We start from the raw sequence: 24,084 nt of genomic DNA, 5'->3' as shown, positions 1-24,084 counted from the left end.
AGCAGCTTCCAGGAACAGAGGGGTAGGGGGAAGGAATTAACTTATAACGGGGCACAGGAACATTTTGGGGTATGAAATTATTCCCTATTTTGATTTTCAGTGGTGGTTATATCATTGTATATGTTTGTCAAAACTGATAACAGTGTTGTAATATAAAACGGTGAATTTTAAGGTAAATCATAGCTTAATAAACAAACTAAAAGTCACACACACACACACACACACACACACACACACACACCCCAGAGAATCTCACAGGTTCCTCCCTGTGTTAATATTCACTGTTCTCTACTGAGGGTGCGATCACAGGCAAGGGCCACAGGAAGAGATATCCAGGGACTTGTCTCATTTTTTAAACGTCCGCTCCCTGATCCCTCCTACCCCTTCCCAACCCAGAGCCATCCTGTGATGTAATGGGAGAAAGAGAAGAACCAGGCTTTATTTTCTTGGTTGGAAATTGTAGGAATGAGGCTGCCCCCCCCGTGGAGGTCCATGTGTTCCCTTGGACGCCAGGCATTCTCAGAGGACGAAGGCAGGTCCTTGTCCTAGGTCAGAGGGCAGAGTCACTGGCCTGAAATTGAGTATTTTGGAACAAGAGCTCAGAGTCCAAATCTCATGGAAGTAGCCATGAGGTCCGTCGGACAAATGGGAATCTAGATGGGCAGCGGGAATCTGCACTGTTTCCATTTTCCATGCGGGGTCTGGGGAGGACGCCTCCAGCCCGCCACTCTGCTGTTTCTCAGGCCTAATGCAGGGTTACTGATGGAGGCCACCCAAGTGACACACAGGGAACCAGGTCCTCGCTGAGAAGAAGGGAGCCAGGGGCTTGTCAGAAGCAGAGAGAGGCCGCTGCCCACACAGGCAAACAAAGCCTACAGCCTCGAGGCTGGCGGGAAGGGCGGCTCTCAGGGGCCAGGCTGCCAGGGAAGTTGTCCGTCTGGCAGAGATTTGCAAACATACCCTCCCTTCACCGCCTTTCAATGCCTATCTCAGACATGGCTCCAGCTAACACCAGCACCCATTTTGTGAACATTTACCATGTGTCAGGCCCAGGCTAAACCCTCTAGATTAATTCACAGCCACCCGAAGATTTTGAAATTCTCATTCTTGTTTCACAAATGAGGACACTAAGGCTCAGAATGAGGGTGGCTCTGGGGCTCTGCACTCAGGGGCTGTTCCTTCGTTTTGTCTGCTGAAATAAGCCAGACCTAGCCAGGACACCTCGGGGCTCAGAGGAGGAGAACCGAGCCCACACTTTAAGCGAGGAAAAGCGTACCAGAGAGCTCTGTGACAGATGGAGCTCATGTGGCTACACCCGACACCACAGGCCCCTTTAAAATAAGCCAGATTCCACAGCCTTTTTGGCCAGGGGGCCCTGCCCTTCTTTGTATGGGGTCTGGGGCAGATCCAGTAACCCCCATTGTGGGCGCTGAAGGGCTGGGTACGGGGAATGGGCCCAGCTGCAGGTGTCGGAAGTCCCACGACGGGGTCCAGCGGTTCATATGGGTGTTTCTGCGAAGGAAGGGTGGTGGAGGGAGAGCCTGCTGGGCAGAGCTCTGTGGGCCCAGGAGGGGATACGCCTCTCAGAGAACTACTTGGGTTTGGAGGCTGCCACATCCCAGGAAAAGTTCTAGGATCAGAGACACTCATCAGAGGCCCTGGTGGTTCCTCAGAGGCTGGGATCAATGAACAATGGAGGCTGGCAGCAAAGGAGAGGACAGCTTCATGCCTGTTATGCCATAGGTCCCCAGAAGGGTGTAGGGAGAGAGGCAGCTGTCAGGACAGCTCTCATTCTTGGACCGGCACAGCTTTTTGTGTTATAACTGGTATAACATAGTTATACCTCAAATCTCCACCTTGATTCTGGACCTGAAAGCAGAGGCCTGCTCGTGGCGGTCAGCAGGGTAGTGTGCATGCACAACAACAGCCCGATAAGCAAAGATTCTGGAACTAAGCCAGCTGGTCCAGCTGAGGAGGCAGGTGCAGCTCTGGGTTCCCTGGAGGGTGGTAGCCATGGTCAAAGAGGACAGGCTCTTTTGGGGATGGACCAGGACGTGAGGTGGGACATGCTATGGACCTGAGGCAGATGTGACCTTGATCTTAACTCTGTGGGGCAGAAAATCCTGCACAAGGGGGTGGCCCAGGGATTGAGAGATGAGTTTGTTCCCTTCTAGCTGTGACTGGAGTCCCATTTTCATGCCTCTGAAATCATTTCTACCTTTGGGAGCAAAATTTCTGCCACTGAAGTATGCAGCTAGGTGTTGGCTTTGTCATTAATAGAGGGATTGGAGTACAATAGCACTGCCTTTTTACCTTGTGCTCGTCCTCCTCTTGTCAGCCTGACGCTCAGGCTCTCAGAGTCCAGCTGCTTTGGTGTTAGTGGGAAATGCAACTGTCTGTCGCTCAGGAAACTGAGACTCCGTGTAAGAAGCACCATCTGTATGCAGCAGACTTCGACCCTGGGATCTTATTCAAGAGGGTGTCAGAGCAGCCACAGGGTTTTGCATCTGAGTACAGACAATGGGGCCTGGAGAACCCCCTAGCCAAGGAGACCCTGGCAGAGTCAGGGACTTCAGCCTTATGGTGACACCACTGTCTCTACCTATCAGGATGAGTCCAATGCCCCAGAGATCTGGCTTTTCTGTGCTGCCTGGCAGCCTGGTTGGGAGTGAGAAGGAAACAGGTAGGGGTGTGTGTGTGTGTGTGAGATAATGGGGAAGGGTGGGGTGTGGGGAGGGGTGGTCGATTTTTCTAGAGGTACATCCTGCCCAACAAACCCCCAAACCAAGGAGCCACACAGAGTTAGCTGGATTGAAGTGGGTTCAAGTCATTTATTTTTAGACTGTACCAGCATGTTTGGTTCTGGGGTCCAATCCCCAAATTCCAGAAAAATAAACTAATGAGAACCACATGCACTAAGAGGAGGCCATTCTGATGAGTCCGTGATCATGCGGTGAGTGGGCTTAGCGTATAGAACAGGGGCCCCTAGTATGGAGCAGGGCCTTCCCTCCCCGGACAGCTGACAGCAGCTGGCTCTGAGCCCTCATGGGGGCTGGGGAGAGGGCCAAGTCCTGGTCATTTGGACCCTGTCCCCGTATAGACCCGGGCCCCTTATTGCTACATTTGCTACTTTGCTACTTTATGGCCCCTGGGTCTAGCCCAGGGGATGCCTTATCACTGGGTGGTACTAATAAGTAGGTTGCTGGCATCTGCTGTTGCTATGGTTACATGAGCACAGGCCTCTCTTCAGAGGGTCCCATGGTGAGTTATTAGTGATTCATTTGGCCACTATTCAACTTATCCCATGGTCTTTGCTACATATTCAACTTGGGCAGCTCCTTTTCGAGGCTGGTGGTGCATTATCTGCCCCCGAGCCCAGAGCTTCCCAGCTCCTGGACCTTGCAGCAACACCTCCCTCCAATACATTCTGCAGAGCCCAAAGGAAGAGAGCCCTCAATCCTTTCCCTCTTCTGGGAAGGCTTTCCTGGTGGTGGTTTTTGAAGCTCATGTATTTGGAGCAGAACAGGAGGCATATATTTTAGGAAAAACATCACCTTCCACAGTCACCAAGGGGGCCAGTTGGGTGGCAGGCTCCTGGTTCAGTGTCCTGTTGGTGAGGTAGTTTGAACATCCCAGGAATCCTGCCAGGGAAGAAGCCCCTGGAGCATGTCCCCATGTGTTCAGCTAGTCCAAGCTGCAACTCAGAGCCGCAAGAGGTCCCACCCAGGGTGCTGGCCTGGTACCTGACCACTTAGTGGCGGTGAGCCTGGAGCGCAGGCCCGGCTGCCTGCACTGGCAGTTGGGCCCTGCTTTGTTCCTGGGGTATAGCAACACCTTCCCAGGAGAACAAAGCTGACGCATCACTTACTAGAAGGGCAGGAGGCTCCTCCCCAGCCCAGAGAGTTCCTGCTGCTTAGGTCAGGCCATCTGGCTGCGGCTGGACATTTATATGTGCCAACCTACAAGCTTTCCTCTTCCCATGTAGGGAAAGGTTATTTTAGTCAGATGCCAGTGCCTGGTGCCTTGTGTATCTAACCCGATGGGTGGGTGGTCACTTGCTGCAGCTGCCCTGATGCTGTGGCTGTGGGGCTGCCAAGATGTGGCTGGAGAGCACTTTTCCTCATAGGGAGGAGTCCTAGGCCCAGAGACCACACCCCGTCAGGGAGGCTAAGGCAGTTTCTAGGGGGCAGGATGGGGTAGGGGAATTTGCTTTGCTACAGAATTGCCTGCAAACATCTAATCTAGTCTGAATTTTTGGCTGTGTAGACCAGGCCAATGGGGGACGGGCCAAGACCAGATTTTCCAAATGTACTTGCATGACCAAGTTCTGCGTGGTAGATGGACCTTGAATAGGCAGCCTTGTTCCACTCCCTTCTTGCAAAGCTTCTGGCTTGGTCTACTGGGGAACGTGCATGCCTTAGCTGCGGGGTGGTGTGAGAGTGTTATTGCTCTGGGTTTGAGTCCATCTGAAGTCTCCCTAGCTCCGTTGTGCTTACTGACCCTCCCCTCTGGATGTCCCCAGAGGTGCTTGTAAGCCTGCAGCCAGCTCCATCTCAGGGCCATGGTCCACCTGGCTCTGGTCAGATCCTCTGGGGATCTCCAGGGTGAGACCAGTCAGAAGGAGAAGGGGGCACAGAAGGAATGGCCAAGAAGCCAACCCTGCCCTGTCTGCAGCCTGGCTTAGAATGCCCCTGTACCATGGGGAGGAGCAGGGGGCAGCCAGGCCCCTTGCCCTGGATAACTGAGGGCACTGAGGTGCCTGCTTCTTGGGAATACCCTTTGCCCCTATGCCTAGGGGTCAGCACAGCCTGGGGATCCTTGGGCAAGGCTGGGGGCAAAATGAACTTAGACTGCAATTTTGTTCTGAAACATGAGGTTTATACAAAGAGAAAGAGGATGAAAGGGGCCTGTCAAAAGACCCCATAACTTGGAATGGGGCTTTATGCCATTCATTTACTCATCAAGTGGTTAGTGCCTCCAAAGTACCAGCCTCTGTTCTGAGCATGTGCAGGTGTCCAGCAAGAATTGCTGCCCCTGGAGACACTGAGGACTCAACATCTGTCATCTCTCCAGTTTCCACTGTACCTCCGAGAGAGGAACTATTGCCAGTGGGGGAAACTTGGGCATGGTAGTCAAGAACTCACAAGGATACAACATAACGAAGACTCCCAATGCCCGTCATGGCACTGCTGTGAGGGACAGAAGGCTGGTGCCCTGGGGACAGGGCTGTGTGGAAGCAGACATAGACAGGACTTGGAAGTGGTGGGGTGGAAAGATGGGTCATTGGGGAGCACCCAGGAGGCAGGGTCTGCAAATAAGCAAGCATCTGAGCCTTCGGTCACCAGCTGGTGAATTTGGCTACATGAGAAAAGAAATACCAGCGATCGCTTTATTGCTTCTATGTTTTTTGTTTATATGCTCCCAAGAGAGATTTTTTTTTACCTATGACCAAAAATAGATCAAAGGAGGATAGTCATAGCAAGTGGGGGAGTGAATGTCTGGATTCAAAAACAGGTTACTTAATACAGCTCTGTCTGTGGGCTCATGGGTGTCACAATAACAATGACAATGATGATAGTATTAGCTACCGTTTGCTAAGCACCTACTACGTGTCAGGCACCTGAGTCGGTGCTTTACATACATTACCTCACAGCCAAGTTGGCAAATGGTCATTTTGATGCACACACAGAGGGAATACAGGTGGATCTTTTGCAGGTTTTTGCATTTCCCCTAGGCGACCGGTTTAGAGGGGTGCTTTGGCTGGGCCTTCAGATAAAGACGGGGAGGAGAACCCTGTGGCCTGGCCTGGTCCCTTCGTAGCATACTCTGCCCCGCTTCACACACAAAGGAGACCTGACCCAGCAAGGGTCTCACCATGCCTGTCAGGATGCCACCACGTGGGGCTGCCAGCCCTGCAATCCAGCCACCTCCTGGGCTGGGGACCCTCCCAGCTCCCACCTGGGGCTGCCAGAGGGGAGAATCCCAATGGCCCCTGAGTTCATGGCCATGTTTATTTTGAGTAAAACATGAGGGAATAAACCAAGGAGCAAGGGGGCAAAACCAGAATAAATTATGAAATAATTTTCTAAAAGATGGTCAGCAGAATCCCTGCAGCTGTGAAACAACAAGCTCTGTCATCTACAACAGTGCTTCCTCAAACGCTGGACCCTTGAGACATGTGACGGGACCTGAGGGCAGCCACTGGGCTGGCGGGGACCTCTCCGAACGTTGATCTCAAAGAGGGTGGAAAGAACTTGAGGCGGGGCAATCCGTGAGGTTGCTTTCTTGCTGAAGATGTGATTTGGACATTTTACGTGAAAGCAGTGCCTAGTGCTGGCGGTGACACCCGGGTGGCCACAGAGACGTGAAGGATGACAGGCGGCGGTGGGGATATAGTGGCTGTAACTATGGGAGGTGCCAGGGAGGTGATGCAAATACTGGATGTGCTCTTGGTCCACTCATCCCTCTTGAATTTGCCAGAAGGTGTGACCCTCTCCAGACAGCGAGGGAGTGAGGATAATAATATAATCTCAAGTGATAGTCGTGACAGGAACCCCACGACGTGTTCTCCCCTGAATGAGCTGGGATCAGGGCCTCTTAGCGAGTGGAGTGTTGGAATACAACTGTACAAAGAAGAGAGGGCTGTAAACAGGAGCCTCCGCCGGGCCCAGCCCAGGCTCTGTGGACTCTTTCTTTCTGGTCTCCCCATTCATCCACCGAATCTCCCCACTCGCCCTTCATTGCCCTCACTCTTTCTCCTTCACAGTGACCAAGTCTCCCCGTAAGGAAACTCTGTCCGCAGATGTGGAGCGCCGCCGCCTGCCTGTGGGGTCCGCGGGCCCGGGCCCTGGACCTGCGGTGGGAACGGTCAGGAGGACTGCATCAGGCCCGTGAGGCGCTTGCCCGCCAGCGACTTTCCCTGCAGAGAGACAGCGACAGAGAGGCACGCACAGGTGCACACACAGAGGGACAGAGACAGAGAGCCAGACAGGTGAATTAATTGTTGCATGAGCCATGTAGGCCAAACGACCAACCAACCCAACTGACCATCTTGATATTTGATCTCTAGGTATATGGGAGCCTTAACTTCGGACAGCTGGAGAAACCAGGGCTCCAGGAAAGGTTCAGGGAGTCCTGGAGGGTCCCCTTATGAGGGTGTGTTATTGGTACTCTTTTTGGGGTATGGGAATTTTACTTACCAAAAACCCGGTATTTAAACCTTTAGGTAGAGCAATTTTTAATGCCGGTGGGCTGCCCTGAAATTGATTTTGTTCATGTGGGGGAGGAAAATGTGGACTTGGGGTGTACTGAGGTCAGGGACGGGGGCTTGACTCAAATAGAGGGTGGCTAAGGATCTGGCTGATTAGAAGCTAATGAACGAACTAGTCTTAAGAAGGCAGAGTCCTGTTTGGAATGCAGGGTAGACACAAAGACCTTGAGTCCTCTTGATGACCAGTTCTGGGACCATGAAAGTGGGGGGCATTTGCTGGGGCTCAGAGCCACTGTAGGCCCCAGGGCAGTGTCCTCCTGCTGTCTCCTATGTTCTTGGCTTCCCATCTGTGGCACCTAGAGGCAGAGTTTGATGACCCCATACCGGGAAAGCCTACAAGCCCTTCGGCTATAACCCATGTGGCAGTTCTTCTCAAAAACTAAAACAGTGAACTGGATCATGAGGCTTGTTGCATCAGCCATAGAGTTGCCAGGAGAGTCCTGTTGTGCACGTGCCTTGGAGAGATGGCGGAGAAGCCCCTGATCTAGGAAGGGAGTTGCGACTGGGCACCAGGAGGAGGGTGAGGGGCACGAGTTAGGCTCCGTTGCTTTGCTTATTGCCCTTACATAGTGTGTGCCCATTGTCCAGCTCACCCTCTTTAGAAATCCACATCATTGCACAGGGCTTTAGAGGACAGTATGGCTAGACCCAGGCAGATTGATCACTGTGTCTGGGAAAGCACTCCAAACCCATATTATTGACATTGGGTCAGCGACACCACCGCCATCTGTGAAGGGCAGCACGTGATAGCTCGTCAGCATGGGCTGCAGTGTTTGGCAGTGAGATTGCAAGGGCCAGCGATTCCTCATGTTCATTTCCAAGTGGGGTGTGAGGGCTCGTCTTGTTTACTGAGCTTGGCTGCGTGTAAGCTAGATGTAATTAAAAAAATTGATCAGGTTTGTGAAGCCTGGTAGGGTCCTCAATAAACCTGCTGATTGATGAATTGATGGATAACGGGTTTATCTAATAAACAACACGGGCTGTGGATTTGCTGGATACAGGACAATGTGGCATCTGGCTTAGATCTCCATGGAGAGGCATGGCCAGGCTGACTTTGAGAATTCTGCTGCTATAGATGGGAGTTTGTCCAGAAATGAAATTGCCCTCAGGAGCTGTCAGAAAGTCTGCCTTTCCCTACCTCTCCTTGACCTTTTTTCTCCCCATTGCTTTCACTCCCCATTTTCACTAGTGAGACAAAACTTTTCATTTTTTTCTCCCCATCTTAAAAACACACACACACACACACACACGTGTCCACAAAATCTCCCCATCAGCAACCTTATCTGAATCTTCAAATGCACTAAACTTAACCTGCAGCAGGATACATTTATACTTGGCTAAGGAGTTTTTAATCAGATTTTAAAAAAATCCAAGAGGGTTATGGTGTCAGTCTTTGAAAATCACTAAGACAGAATGACTACTCCTTTGTCTAGACCAGGTTAGGTACAACAATAGCTCTTAGAAGGCAGAGGCTGACCTTCAAGGGCTCCCCCCAGCCCCGGGTTCTGTGGCACACACCCAGCGGTGACTCTCCTTGAGTGCCCTTTCTTACATAGAGTGTGAGGCATTTGTCACTCGGGAATGTGCCTTCCTAGGGCAGGCCTGAAGGCAGGAAGCATGGGGGGGTGGGGCATCCTTGCTGGGGAAACACGGGACTGCTGAGTCTAGGGGCCTCCTTGTGTGAGAGCTCTTACAAACCTCCCCTACCCCGTTACCCATGTCCATCCCTGCCCTAAGAAAGGCACAAAGGAAGTTTGCTTTCCTCTTAGGTGCCACTTATTGCTGTGATAACCACCACACACCAGTATCAGCTCCTCCTCCTCCTCCCCCTCCCATCCCTCCTCCACCAGGGCCACAAATCACACATTGTATACCCAAATATACATGTTCTGAGTTTGCTATCCACAGCGTTTGGGGTTCTCATTTAGCTGGTGGACGGGAAAAAAAAATCACTCAAGCTTCTGAATAAGAGTCTGTTGCCAATGTGTACATTCAAAGCCCAGAGACAAAGGAGGTGAGATTTACCAGTTGCCCAAACCTTCACTGCAGCCTCATTCCTATTAGCAAGGTTATTTTGGCTGGAGAGGGGACTGTGGGTTGAGGGAGGTTGGAGATTCTATTTCTGGAGGATTATGTGCCTATTTGTTTTAGGTGAATTTGGCCCTGAGGCTTCCCTACCCTCAATCCTTCCTCGTTCTACAGAATGGACTGGGCTGGGCTTGAAGGCGCTAATTAATCTCTTCCTGACTAAATCCTGGAGCTCAGCCTCACAGCTCTGACTCCAAGGACCTGTGGCCAGCCTGTCACTGCCCGTTCCTCGCTTCCCCTGACTGCTTTTATTTCCCAGGATTTCAGGGTAGGATGGTACAGCTGACCAGCTTAGTGGCCACCCTTGGGATTGTTCCCAACCTCTCAGCAACCCAGGCAGTGCTGCTTGGCATTTTTGTCTCCCTCTCCCCACTCCTGCTTTCGCACATTTACCAAATGCCACTTCTGCTGCTAAAGATGGAGGTCATGAGGGTTCAGGTCGGCTTGAGAAGCAGCTCAGCCCAGCTGCAATCTACCCGCTACCCAGTGACCTCCCGGGTGAGTGAGGGCAGGCTCAGGCTGGAAGGCGGTTAATCATGCAGGATGCAGGCATGGCTAGATGCCTGGCCCAGGGCTTTGGGGAAGAAATACTGCAATCACACTTGCTCAGCAGCTGCTTCCCTTCTGAAGAGCTGAGGCTCCTGTAGTTTTCAGTGATCAAAGTGAAATCTGATGGTAGAGGCTACCTGTGTTCAGAGATGAGCTGCCCCAAAGTGCATGCCCCTATAGGCTTGCAGGAAGCTCCCGAGGAATCCGCTCTGCCCAGAGAGAGGGGAGCTCCTGCCTGTACCCTCCAGGGCACTACCCCGTCTCTTTACTCTCATCCCTGTCTCCAGTTTGGATGATCCTGAAGGAACCACTTTGAAAGGGGAATGGTAATTCTGCCTGCCTGTGTCTGGCATTTGCATAGTTACAGAGGAAGCAGTTTTTTTTCAGGGTGTGAATGTGTAATGTTCCTCAGTGCTGGTCAGTTGGGAATGGATCATGGTGCCAGGAAACCACAGCCAGCTCAGCCCGAGGCCTTGGCGTAGCTGAGCGAAGCAGCTGAGGATGGTTGAAAATGCTATTAGCAGGCAGCCTTTGTCCAAGTGAAAAAATATACAGTGATTAAGAACTGAGCTGCAGAAGGTACATTCCAGAGACACCAAAGCTTTGCATACCAACAAAGTGCTTTTCACCTTTGAGACATTTGGCAAAGTGTAATCCAATAGAATTTGGGATCCTTCAATTTCATGGACCATGGGCTCAGTGCTGGGTTCACTAACACCCACACATTCAATTCCCACCCTCCACTCTGATTAATCATTTCGGCTCTGTGGCCATCTTGATGGCTAGGAGCCTGGAAGAAGGTGGTCATGGAATCCTTTGTTTCTGAAAGGAAACACACAAAAGGAATGGCCCCCTTTTGTGCAGTGAGAAAAATCAACATGCTGCTTGACATGCTGTGGCTCTGTGCATTGCACTTCCACATATTAATCAACAAAGCATGCACTATCTGGGTTACCAAGAGCTTTTGCCACTTACTTACCTGGGAGACTGATGCTAAACTCTTTCTTTGGCTGAGAGGAGGGCTGTGGCTCAGAGAGTAGCCCTGGGGGTCAGATTGGGGCATACTGGGGGACAGCAGAGCCAAGTACTAGCGGCTCAGGGAGGATCTTTTTCAGTGCTAAGAGAGTAAAGACATCTGAGCTTCTTTTGCTGATCTGCTCAGATGAACTAAGACCAAAGTTACAGATCTTAAGTCTGCCAAATCAAAATCCAGGCTATTATGGGAGAAAGAAATCAACCACAGTTGCCCCTGGGGGAGAAGGATGAAACTGATTGGAAAGGGACATGAAGGAGCCTTCTAGGGTGATGGGGTATATGTTACACGGGTGCATACACTTGTCAAATTCATTGAGCCATGTACTTCAGGTCTGTTCATTTTACCGTGCATAATTATATCTCAAAAGAAAAAAAATTAGGAAAAAAAAAGTCCCAGCTATTACATCTATGCCTTGGAATTTCCCACTCCTTACCCTTCTTCAGTTGCTGGGCACATCCCTGGGTTTGGAGAAATTCAATGCTTCCCCCTCCAGTACAGGAGGAACCTGGATTCCTCTGTTGGGGAATTCGAACTTGCAATAGAACTAATGTGGAACACTATTTCTAGCCTCCATTGATGCAAATGGATCCCTTTGGTGTGACACACAGGCATTTTTCATCCCTGCTCATGAAAAATGGTGTTTTGTTGAATACAGCTCACCAAGCAACCTTAGCAGGCAAGAAGTGGAGGCCCCAGAGGTGAGTCATGCTCTCAAGGAGCCTGAAGGTCTCCTTTGAAAAGATGGTGCTCAAGTTCATAAAGGATGTATATGTGTGGAATTAGAGGCCTGGGGTGGGGTTGGGGGAGACTTGCTGAGGATAAGGGTCAGGAGCCCAAGAGACAGGTGGAAAGGTAGGGGATCCTGGCTTGGGTTCAGCAGGATGGGAGAAGCCAAAGGCCTGCCTCACTTCATCGGGTGACTCCTGGAAGGTTGTTGCCCCTGGTGCTCCTTCTTCACTGAGCAAAGCAAAAGAAATGATTTTAAAAGGGAATGCAAAGAATTCCGTGGCATCTTCTTCCTCAATGATGTCTAAAACTGGGGAGAGTGCTGTCTGAGATGTCTGAGAAATGCTGGCAGGGGATGGTGGGAAAACCCACACTTAACCTAGAATAATTTCAAAACACTTTTTAAATTCTCTATTTCTTATCATCCTCTATTCAACTCTGTGAAACAAGGTGGGGCATATGAAATGGAAAAACTGGGCTATGGAACCTGTTATGGTTCCTCCACAACAGAGGTAGGTCAGAGCAGCATGGGAAGGAAGAGAGGCCATTCCTGTCTTTCTCACCCTTCTGCAGTGAGGAGGGGCAGGAGCCTGTGGCTGACCCATTCCTGGGGTCCGTGTTACTTATAGGGCCTTGGCAAGCTTCCTCATCTCTCTCAGGGGCTTAAGGGCATTTATATGGTTTTAAAATATTTTTTTATTTGACCCTTTTTAAATAGGAAGCTATATCACAAACATAAAACAATACCCCAATTTTTTTTAAAAAGGTCAAGGGATAGATGAAAAGTGAATTAATCAAAAAAGAGATGTTCACTGATTAAAGAATTAATAAATGGTATTCATGAATACTTAAAACTGAACCTGTTTAAAAAATAAGAAATTTAATCAAAATAAACATAATGGATTTTTTTTCTTGCAACAGCACCCCCCTACCCCCACCTTCTCATGTACAGTGGTATAAACACTCAGGCTCTGCCTGGTAAACAGTGGGGATGGAGGAGGTACCCAGCAGTCACGTCTTCTGAAATCAATTTCCACAGAATGTCACTGGGACCACTAGTAGGCTCAGACACCTTACTGTATCCTGTATTGGTGATAGGGTTTGGCTCTGGGTCCAAACCCAAATCTCACCTTGAATTGTAATCCCTATAATCCCCATGTGTTGAGAGCGGGAACTAGTGGGAGGTGATTGGATCATGGGGGTGGTTTCCCCCATGCTGTTCTCGTGATAGGGAGTGAGTTCTCATGAGATCCGATGGTTTTGTAAGTGTTAATACACACTCACTCTCTCTTGCCTGCTGCCAAGTAAGACTGCTTCCCTTTCCACCATGATTGTAAGTTTCCTGAGGCTTCCCCAGCCATGTGGAACTGTGAGTTGATTAAACCTCTTTTCATTAGAAATTACCCAGTCTCCGGTATTTCTTTATAGCAATGTGAAAATGGACTAATATAATTGGCAACTACCAGTGCTTTAAAATATTTTAAAGTTTTTGAATTTACAAAAGAAGAGTTGCCAGTTCTCCTATCTGGATTAAATGTAAAAGGACCCACCTATCCCCTGATCTCCCATGGGCCTATTTGATAGAATGGCATGGGTAGCTCATGGACCCTCTCTCCTCAAGTGCCTTGCTCTTCAAATCACCCAGGCCTTGACAGTGGCATGGTGGGAATGGTCCCCCACTAGGAACACAGGTAGCTGTGAGGACAGTTACTAACAGCCACCTGCTGATGGACCATTGAGCAACTACTGTGTGTCAAGCATGCGAGGCATTTTACAAGCACCTGCACTTATGTTCACAACATGCTTGCCAGTAGGCATTTCTATAAACTCCACTAAACAAACAAGGAAACAGACTCAGAGTTTGAGTAACTTGCCTGGGAGTGCATGGCTAGTCAGTGGCAAAGCTGAGTTGGTCAGCCTTCACGACCCATGCCCCTCTTACTTTGCACGTGGCTGTCACTCTCAAGGAAGGAGGCAGATGGAAACACTCAGGGATGAAGGAGTCCCCTGTGCCCACCCGTACTGGGCAACCTCTCTGGGCAATGTTTCTCAACTTCCCTGAGAAAAGAACTTTAAGTTCTTGAGCACGCTTGAACTTATCTCAGGCAGGTGCTACGCTGCGAAGGGGCTTCCCCTCATCCCATTTGGAAATCCTGAGAGAAAGGAGGTGCCATCTGCTGGCTGACAAGCCTGGCAAAAGGGGCTTTTGGTTACTGTACTGAGCTGGGGTGCAGGTCACCATGGCTTCGTGCATGTAGATTTCAGGTGGTAGCTGCTGGACAGGCTGGGTGAAGCCACCATTCTGTTTGTGGCCCTGTGTTACTGATGCTGATGCCTCTAGGAACACACATGGCAAATGCCCCAGGGAGGACAGAAGCAGGTGTGATGTTTCCCTTTCTAAGGTGGGGCAGGCAGGGTGGCCTTACTCTAATAAAAATCAACCCCACTTTAAATCATTCTAGGCCAAGTGCCTAATTCGGGGTGCCCAGCCAGGTGGGGGAAGCCCTCCCTGCTGGTGTTCCTGGCACCTCTGACCCTGGCGTCACCATGCTCATCACTTACTTCTGCCTGTCAGTTTTGCTGAGTGATGGGGGACCTTTCTCCACGGCCCCCCAGCTGTGCAGGGACAAATCTGGAGCTGGGCAGGGATGGTGGGAGAGACAAGGACTCAGCAGCTGAGCCCTATATGAGTGGCAGAATGCCAGGCCCAGACTCCCCGGTCTCGCGTCCAAGTTGTGCATCTCCATTTTCCCTGCTACTCTGCCTCCCTGTGTGGTGGAAATGCCCCCTTTTCACACCAGCTCTCTCTTTTCTCCCTCCTCTCATCTGACGGAACAACCCTGTTGCTCTTTCTCCTCTCAGCTTGCAGGAAATTCTTGGTGGCTTCAGGAGTGGAATGAGGGCGGCATTCTGCCTGTAAGGCCTCTCGGTGGCATGCCTTCCTCTGACCCACTTAATGCCCGCCTGTTCCTCCTCTCCTCCTCCTTCCCAGATGGACTCTGGCATCTAAGCTCTGGTTCACTCCAAATTAGGCAAAGACCAAAAGGCTCTAGGAAGCAGGGACATGGCTGTGTTGCTATTGGCAACAAGTTGATGCTACTTTTTTCCCACTAGGAAATTCAAGTAACTCTTGACTATGACTACGGGAGACAGTGAAGCTGGAATTTAGCTACTTGATATTGTGGACAAAGCGGCAAGAGAAGGTTATTTGGTTGGCAGTATGTGATTCTCCTGAGGACCTATGAGGACTCTGACTCCATCCTCCTAAGGACACTTATCTCTTGCAAATGTGTTCACCCAAAACACGTACATTTCTTAAGGTCCTTGGTTTAGCCAGCTGAAAAGGCGGAGCCTAGAATTGCTGACCTCTGGTCCTCCCACAAAAGCATAACAATTCAGTGAATGTCCACGTCCATTTGGATGCATATGCAAAGAGGGCCGGCTCATTTCTTTCTTCCCCACTATCAGGAATGCAATTTAGCAGGCACTTATCAGACATGCATTCCTAACCTGAAGAAGTACGGCAGGGAACAGACTAAGCAGCGTTTTCAGGAGATACCTGGACAGAAACTTAGGTCATTGGAATTCTTAGCTACAGAGAACCTTATTTCCCTACAGGCTCTTTTCACGTGCTGCTGAGATGCTTTTGGTCCCCACGGGACAGGGGATGGGTGGTTTCCCAGCTTTCTTCTCCCCTGATGGTGTAGTGTATAGAAATGTGAGATTGCTATGTTTCCTGCAGGATTTGGCCCAGGGCCCACAGAGGAAGAGTTATAGAAGTTTTCACCAGGAAATGAAGCCTAAGGATGCTGCTATTGGATTTAGAAGCATCTTCAAAGGTAGTGGGTGTTCCCTGTTCTGCTAGGGAATGGGAACTAGGAGAAGAGAGTTACTGGGTCAATACCTAAGGATGTTATCTGCACATTGCCTCTGGGACAAGGGACTCATCTCAGCATCATTTCTGGACCCCTCAGCTCCTTGTTTCTTAGGAGAGAAAAACTACCGGTACAAAAAATGGGCAGAAAAAACAGAGACACCAAGAAATGGGTGCTGCTGACTGTCCCTGGAACCAGGGCATGAGAACGGGAATAGTGGGCAGAGACGATGCCATGGACAAACAGATCATCTCTTTTGGATTTTGGAACACCTTCTGTGCAGAAGGATCCCACAGATTAGAGAGCGTGCGAACGCCGGGATCACTCACCCACTGCTGGAAGGAAGCCACCTCGGGGGTGAAATGCAGCGGCCATTCTGACTCTGCGCCAGCAGCACTAGGCAATTGTGTTTTTAGGAAGGGAAGTGAAGAATAACTTATCCAGCTGAAACTGTGAAGACCTGTGGCTTTAGAGGAGCCCCTGCCCAGACACACACACAGCTGCAGAGGGCATGCAATCCATGCAACAGAGATACTTGCAGGTTTGCAGCTTATGGTTATATGCACACCATACACTGAACACAGAGGCGAACATCAGGCAGGCGGCACATGCACCTGTGTATACACCTGTGCACATGTGCACACACCTGTGCATGCGTTCACGTGCATGTTTAGACCACAGGCACTTACAGAAGCATCTCATGCAAAGTGCATAGGCAATCGCTTGTTTGGCTGTAGAATTTTATATCAGCTCCTAAGATGCCACTCTGACAAATACTGCAAACTTAAAGCATTCACCTTAAAATACATATATAAAAATGGAATTCTCCCCCATGAAAAAGTCATTTATTGACCTCATTGGAAATAACTTCTCCACTTCTGTTTCTGTCGGTACTACAGGCAGTAGGAGTGAGTGCCCACCCCAGGGGTCCGGTTTATCAAGGAATTTCAAAGCATCGCCTGCCACGTGCTTCTGACTCCTCCACTACCTCGCTTTGGAATAAGTGGTTAAAAAAGAGAAACCTCTGTTTATCGGACTGATGGAGCAACTGGACTTGTTGAGGTTGCATTGCTCAGGGTGGCTCCAGGCAAGCAGACAGCTGAGAGGTGAGTGAGTATTTCTGTCATGTGGAGCGGCTACATTTGGAGGAGTGGATTTAATCTTCTTATCTTGGGTAGACCCATTCCTTATCTGTGTCTGGTAGCAGGAGGCACCTTCGGGTCCTTCACCTCAGTAGGGGGCCAAATGCCAGATCCCCACAACACGTGCACCATTTGCCTGGTGGCCCTCCCCACCTCCCAGCACCTTACAGGCTGACAAGCCCCCCAGTTCCCACAGCTTCCCGGGAAGTGCTTAGGGGCCCCAGGAAATCGACGGTAGAACAGAAGCTGGCTTGCTGGGCATCACAGTCCCTTCATTTCCAGGAAATGCAGAAAAACTAACTCTCTGAGTTGACTTTAAAAACAAGCCAACAATAATAGCTGCCATTTATTGAGTAGTTATCGTGAGCTGATCTCTGTAATACATGCACTTTGCGCAGACTGTCATATAGGAGATAGCCACGTACCCACCCTCAACCACAAAATATATATAATGATGCCTATCTTGCAGAATATTGCTGGAAATTAAATAAGGTAATAAGCGCAGAGCTAAGTATGAGCTGCAAATAATATCATAATGATGAAACTAATTCTAAGAGCTACACCTGTTAGCACACTGTGTGCAGTGCGTGTGCTTAAGGACATTATGCATTTTATTCCTACTTAATTATTTACTCTTATCTCCCTTTTATGGATGGGGAAACTGAGGCTTAGAGAAGCTGTGCAATTCAAACAACTAAGTGATGGAGCTGAAGTAGAACCAAAGTCCATCCCAGGCAAAGCCAGCATGACACAGTACAACACTGTGAGTATGAGCTCCCAATAAATGGCAGCTCTTGTGATCACATCCTCATTTAATGCCAACATCTACCCTGTGCAGTGGGCTTTGTTGTACCCATCGGACATGCAAGTGACTTGCCCAGGGTCATACAATATCAGGTGGAGAAAAAGGGATTCAGCTGGGGTTGCCTGTCTCGAACTTAGCTTACTTCTCTGCATTTTGGTGGGTACTAAAGGGACGTTGTTCTCAAGGGGTCACACAAGCAGGTCACCTTCAGTAGTGGATGGGAATGCAGTTGGGGGAAATGTCCCTGCCACGTTTTTGACACTTAACTCCAGGTGGTTGGTGCTGCCCAGTCACAGTCCAGCTCCTTGCTCTTTTGAGACACAGGTAGTGAGGTAACTGGCTACCTGCAGGGTAAAAGGCAGTCTGGTTGGTACGGGACTGTCAGCCACGAGCAGCCAATCAGGGACCTCTCAGAAACACAGTCCTGCTGGAGCAAGATGTACTTCACTATGCGGGCATCTGTGTAGTCCCCAGGGAATACAGAAATGAGGGGAACCTGGATGAACCTGCTGAAGGGTGGGTCACGGGGCTCACACACACAACCCACACTCCTTGATGGTCCTTCTCATGATAACTATTCAAGAAAGCTATGAGTCGGGCACGGTGGCTCACACCTGTAACTCCAGCACTTTGGGAGGCCGAGGTGTGCAGATCACTTGAGGCCAGGAGTTCAAGACCAGCCTGGCTGACATGGTGAAACTCCGTCTCTACTAAGAGTACAAAAATTAGCTGAGTGTGGTGGTGCAGGCCTGTAATCCCAACTACTCAGGAGGCTGAGGCAGGAGAATCGCTTAAACCTGGGAGGTGGAGGTTGCAGTGAGCTGAGATTGTGCCACTGCACTCCAGCCTAGGCAACAGAGCGAGGTTCTGTCTCAAAACAAAACAAAACAAAAAACACCCCACCAAAAACCAAACCAAAACAAGAAGAAGAAGAAGAAAGCAAGCAAGCTATGATTAAAGACTAGCCAAGAATGAGATGTGAAGCTGAATGATTACCAAGGAAACCTCCATCAGGTGTAAAACCACCGGATCGTGATGACTCACAAAGGCTAGTGATTGACTCCTTTAATTATTTAGAATTATGGATGCCTCAGAACCTTCTAGTATTAACCAGGACAGAGCACGTATCAGAATTCCCCCACCACTTTTGCTCCAGATTACAAGGTTGGGTTGAGTGTTGTCTTGGATGCTCCATCTCCATTTCCCAGTGTAATGTGCTATGATGTTAAGGCCAGGCTTTCGGTCCTTGCTTGACAGTCTGTCTTTTCCTATTAGGCACGGGGGCTCAGATGTACTTGGTGCAAACAAAAAAGGCCAGGGGCATGGTGTGGAATGGTTCTCCAGCCCTGTCACTAAGTACAGGTGCCCTCTGCCTCCCTGCCCTCCCTCCCCCCCACCTCTTATACCTAGGCACCAACTGCACCTGATAGAGTTTTAATGCAATATCTGAGAGAACATAGTAGCAATCAACCCTGACTGGGCTTTCTTTAGCTGTAAAAAGTGTCTTATTAAAACTTTGCTGACTTTACCGGGATCGCCATGTTTAATGAGAGGCCTCAAAGAATTTGAAAGCAAAAGATGAAGAGAGGAAAAAAGTCACAAGCTGTAATCACCATAATTACACAATCCCACGATGAGTTGAAAGCAGCCCTGGTGAAGCCCAAGAGAGGAGGGAGTGTCATCGGCAATCGGGGTGGTTCTTAGGACAGCTGGAAAGAATGTGACATGGGAACCCTTCCCTGAGCTGGGCTGAGGACAAGTTCCCCTGGTAGGGCCCTAGAGGAGGGAAGCCAGGGTGGGGGCACAGTTTCTCCTCAGTCCGAGGCCTCTGGGGGTGTGCCCTGCTCCTGGCCAGGCTGAGGTGGGGTTTTTTGTGGGGTGGGGATGGAGTTTTGCTCTGTCGCCCAGGCTGGAGTGAGGTGGTGCAAGCTTGGCTCACTGCAACCTCTGCCTCCCTTGTTCTAGTGATTCTCCTGCCTCAGCCTCCTGAGTAGCTAGGATTATAGGCATGTGCCACCACACCCGGCTCATTTTTGTATTTGTAATAGAGATAGGGTTTCACCACGTTGGCCAGGCTGGTCTCGAACGCCTGACCTCAGGTGATCTGCCTGTCTCGGCCTCCCAAAGTGCTGGGATTACAGATGTGAGCCACCATGCCCAGCCGGCTGAGGTGTTTTTGATATTAGCTCATTTACCTGGAATCTGGAACTGGCATTGGGTAAAAGGCAAGTGACTTTATGATCCTTTTTGCTTTCAACAAAACAAACACCCTTTCCGGATGGGAACTATGACAGGATGAGCTTTCTTCAACCTCGGGCCAGGACGCCCCACACACATGGCCACCCTGGCTGTGCTGGGACTCACTGCACGATGGTTGCCAATGCCCTGTGCCAGTGGGCACCTGTGTCCTCCACTCGCTGACCTCCTTTCAGACATTCGGGGGAGAGAGCCCTGTTGCCCAGAGCTCAGCTGCTGTGGCAGCAAATGACCAAAAAAAAAAAAAAAAAAAAAAGAAACAGAAAAAAAGGCAAGGATGACATGTGAAGGGCAGTAATTCCACTTCCTGACGGTTTCCCTTGCTTTGAGTGTGTCATCTTGTGGCTTTTTCTCCCTCAAGGCAGAGTCTAGTCTTGAGTCTTTCGGATCCCTCTCCTCCAATCTCAGCAAACTCCCTCCTTAGAATTCATTCTCCTTTTCCAGGACTTATTTATAAACCACAGAATGAAATGCAGTCAGATCCATTTAACAAGCATTTGGGGCAGCATAGAATTCCAGATGCAAAATATCATGGGATCCGGTGTAGAAACCTACTCTGCACTATCCTTGGCCGTTCAGCTTCTAAACGGCTAGACACGGAGCTCGTTGCCCTTTGAGGGGACATAGTCCATTGTTGGAATATTTTGTTATTGTTAGAATATTTTTAGTATCTTCTATCTATCTTCTAGCCATTTGTTCTAGCCTTGCTCTCTGGAGCAACCCGGAAGTGTCCACTCTTGAAAACAAATGCAAAGAGCTCACGGTGGCCATCAAGTCTGCTGGGGGGCTAGACATTTTTACTCCAGCCTCTTCCGACGTGGCTTCCAGGGTCACTTTCTCTCTCTAGCTCTTCTCTCTGAATTGTCTCTAGATGTTAAAGTTCCTGATAACGTGGGGGCTTAGAACCAAGACTTAATATTGCTTAGAGCAACAAAAAGCAATGGAATACTTTTCCTTTCCCACTTTTGTTATATAGCCTAAAGTTGCCCTTTGGAAAGCAGCTGCATTCTGCATTTGCTTACACTAAGCTTATCGTCAATTACAACCCAAGAACTTTTTTTTTTTTTTTTAACTTGATTTTTAGGAAAGGCTACAAATGCCATCCTGTAGTTGGGAAACCGAATTAAAAACACACACACACACAAATATGATCTGGTAAAATGCTATCTGTCTGTTTTTGACCCATCATCCCAGCTGCAGGAAATGCTTTCCAAATAAATATAATTCCATTATCTACCAAATGAGCCACACTTTGGAGGTCTGGATCTTTGAATGTGGTTGGAATGTTTGTCTCTTCATCCAAGTCATCAAAAAGGATATTGGATGGGCCATGGCTGAACCCTTGTGGCCCACTCAGAGACTGCCTTTCCAGCGGACATAGACGGATTAATACACCCTCTCACCTGCCATGAAGATGCTGAATATACTCACTTCACCTACATAGGGGCAAACAGGGAAGTGGAGGTGAGCAGGGGGAGGGAGGCAGGAATGGACATTGCTTTCACCCTTATTGTGCTGCTAACAGGCCACATATGAGTATTTTCTGGAGTGGGAAATGTATTTTTTAAGGTTACCCTTCTAACAAACAGCCAGACCGCCATAGGGGGTGTGGAGAGAATCTGCCAAATATTACACCAAAGAGGCCCATTCCCATTTGTGGCCATGGTGCTGTTGCTCAGGCTGATAGGATGTGGCCATGATTAGGGGGCATGGAAGAACCGCTGCCCTGTGGGCCCTGCCACTGCTGGGGTGGCTCCATGCTTCCAACTCCGTCTCACCTTCCCACCCATTGGGAAGCCACTAAGCAAACACTCAAGGGTCTTTCTCTCATCCACCTTTGGGCAAACATGACAAAACTAAAAATCCCAGTGCTCTGAGTCCTTCTAAGCACCCCTCCCTGCCCCCAGCAGTGTCCCATTTAGCCACACTGCAGGAGGGCAACATCTTACAGGCTATTCCTACCTATGGACAGGTATCCTGGCCTCCTTCCAAAATGTCATGCTTTCCTAACTCAACTCAAACCAGGGACACTCATTTGCTATTTTAAAAAGGGGAATCATCCCCTGTTGTTTCCACCAGGAGCTCATTTTTGGGGGACTTCCATGGGTGGGGGGGGAGGTCTTACTTCTTAGCCTTTGAGGTCCTCAGACTTGAAGCTCTCTGATTTCTCTTTGAACTTTCCAGTCTAGACCACAGGCAGAGTTGGGTCTCCTCTCCTTGACCTTGCCATTGGCAGTGCTGTCGCCTTGCCAGATTCCTGCCATTGGATGCTCTTTCTCTGGCCCTTCTGCTGCGGTGCTGCTGCTCCCCAGACAGGACTGAGGCAGGCTCTGTCCTAGGCAGAGGCGGGCATCCTGTCTTCTGAGTGGTCGGCCTTCCCGCTGTTTATCCTGTGGGGGGGGGCCCTGCACTCCCCTTCACTCTCTGCCTTCTTACCAGGCAGGTGGGAGCCCACACTGTTCCCATGTGGCTGCACGAGGATGGCACTGGGGTCTGACTGCACGAGTGACAAGCATGCCGAGACCCCACAACCCCATCAGCCGCTTGTAAAGTGAGAGCACCTTTCCTGAGAGTGGGTGGGAGGAAGGCACCATCATGGCGAAGGCCTGCAGGTCACCTCCCGAAATAGATCCCTGCTTGGCATACACACACTTTGCCCCCAGCCTGCCTTGCTAGAGACTGGCAGGGTACGCGATTTGGATCTGAATCAGTGGCTGTAAACACACAGCTGTGTCTTTCTGCCTCAGAGGATTTGATTTTCACTGACTGCTTGGCACATTGGGGTCTGGGGAAGGCAGGAGAGGGCCTGGGCGGGGGTTGAGGGAGGGCCGGCCAGGGAAAGCCAGGAGCAGCTGCCCCCACCGGGCCCTGATTGCCCCACGTGTCCAGAAGGTGAGTCACCAGTGGGGTTTTTCTCCGAGTGGGCACACCGTGGGGAGGGCATTTTGGCTGCTTTTGGTGGACAGGTTGAACCATCAGCGGGAACAGCTGGGGGTTCCTCCTTCCAAGGGAAACGTCAGGGTCTAGGGCCCAGTGTCTCAAAAATGACAACCAACTTCTGGCCTTTTTTGATGAAAGTCTCGAGACTCCTGTCAACCCCGTGAGGAGCCACTTTGTCACTGTCTTCTCTGCACCCACCAGCCATACTGAGTCTATTGTTTTACATTTTGTAGTTTATAAAAAATAGACTTTTATATTTTCATTTTCCAGCTACAAAACTATAACAGTAAATATGCTTTTCCTAATTTCACACAGAGCCAAGATAAAAAGCGAAGCACAGAGGAGTTGTAACCTGGTCTTAACCACGGACTTCACCACTGATTGTAAACAGGATAACACTGTCTCTCATACTCTTTATTTCCCATCGCTAAAAGAGGACAGTGACAAGCTGGCCCAGGGTTCCCTAGGGAACCAGAAAGCCTGGTAGCAGGTGAGCAGCAGGGTGTGCTGAGATTCCCAAGTGCTCACATTTCATTCCTTCATATACCCATAGGGCCCCTGGGACCCCACAGTGCATGCAGTGATGCGGCAACACCGACCCTGGTGTCTACCTTTCTGCCCAGCTGACCCCACCTGACACACACACAGCTGGGCATCCAGCCCGGAAGGGTGGAGACTGCAGAACTGGCAAGCTGAAGGGTGTAGGGAACTCACCCTGTTCTCTGTGAGTCCTCCCTGACCCTCTGGCGCCTCACCGTCGCCGGTGAACCCTGACCAGCTGAGCAGGGCCTGTGGTGTAGGTGTGGGGAGCCCGGGGCACTCAGTTCTCCTGCCAGTGCATGTCCAGGCTTTGTAAATACACCCAACTCAAGTCTATCCACGGTTTATTTCCCAGCCTCACAGGCTGGCAGGCACTTCTGAATCAGGTAACTAACTGGGCAAGAAGACAGCTCCTCTCCCATTCTAAGGAATGAGTCATATAACTCAGAAATCTCGGGACAGAGGGAAACACAGACCTGCATAACACCCCTAGCTGGAAGGGACCATTGAGACGACCTAGTCCAAGTCATTTCAGAGGAGAAAACCAGGGCTCAGAGGGCTAGTGATTTGCTTGAGGTCACATAGGTAGCAAGCTGAGGCTGGAAGCAGGAGCCAGTCTGGAGGAGGGCTGCTGAGGTGTCTCAGAGTCCCAGGACATGCACTTGCTACTCCAGAGAGGCAGGTTTCCGTGCTTTCCTTCCCAAACACTTTGATGGAGGTCTCCCTCCAGCTCCAGCCAGGGCCAGGGTTTCACTGCAGCTGGTCTCAGCGCGCTGAGATGGGAGAGGCTGGCACTAATGTTTGTGACCCAGTGGTCCCAAAGGAGTCCAAGGACCGTTTGCAATAAAAACTAACCC

General features: G+C 50.1%; 1 protein-coding gene across 21 annotated transcripts in view; it reads right to left on the bottom strand.

The window, feature by feature from the left end:
* Positions 1–2,811: 2,811 nt before the first annotated feature.
* The window catches only part of RGS6 (regulator of G protein signaling 6), a 636,900-nt gene continuing 615,627 nt past the window's right edge, over positions 2,812–24,084 (bottom strand). For 12 of the 21 annotated variants that reach the window (XM_054448775.2, XM_054448768.2, XM_054448772.2 and 9 more), the window contains one exon: positions 2,812–6,919. In XM_054448775.2, the coding sequence (XP_054304750.1) occupies positions 6,869–6,919 (51 nt within the window). In that variant the 3' untranslated portion in view covers positions 2,812–6,868. Of the gene's footprint in view, positions 6,920–15,873; positions 15,941–24,084 lie in introns of all 21 variants that reach the window. The other 9 variants (XM_054448764.2, XM_054448762.2, XM_054448761.2 and 6 more) reach the window with 4 other exon arrangements.

This window comes from Pongo pygmaeus, chromosome 15 (assembly GCF_028885625.2).
Source record: "Pongo pygmaeus isolate AG05252 chromosome 15, NHGRI_mPonPyg2-v2.0_pri, whole genome shotgun sequence".
Lineage (NCBI taxonomy): Eukaryota > Metazoa > Chordata > Mammalia > Primates > Hominidae > Pongo > Pongo pygmaeus.
This window is presented reverse-complemented; position numbering and strand designations above follow the sequence as displayed.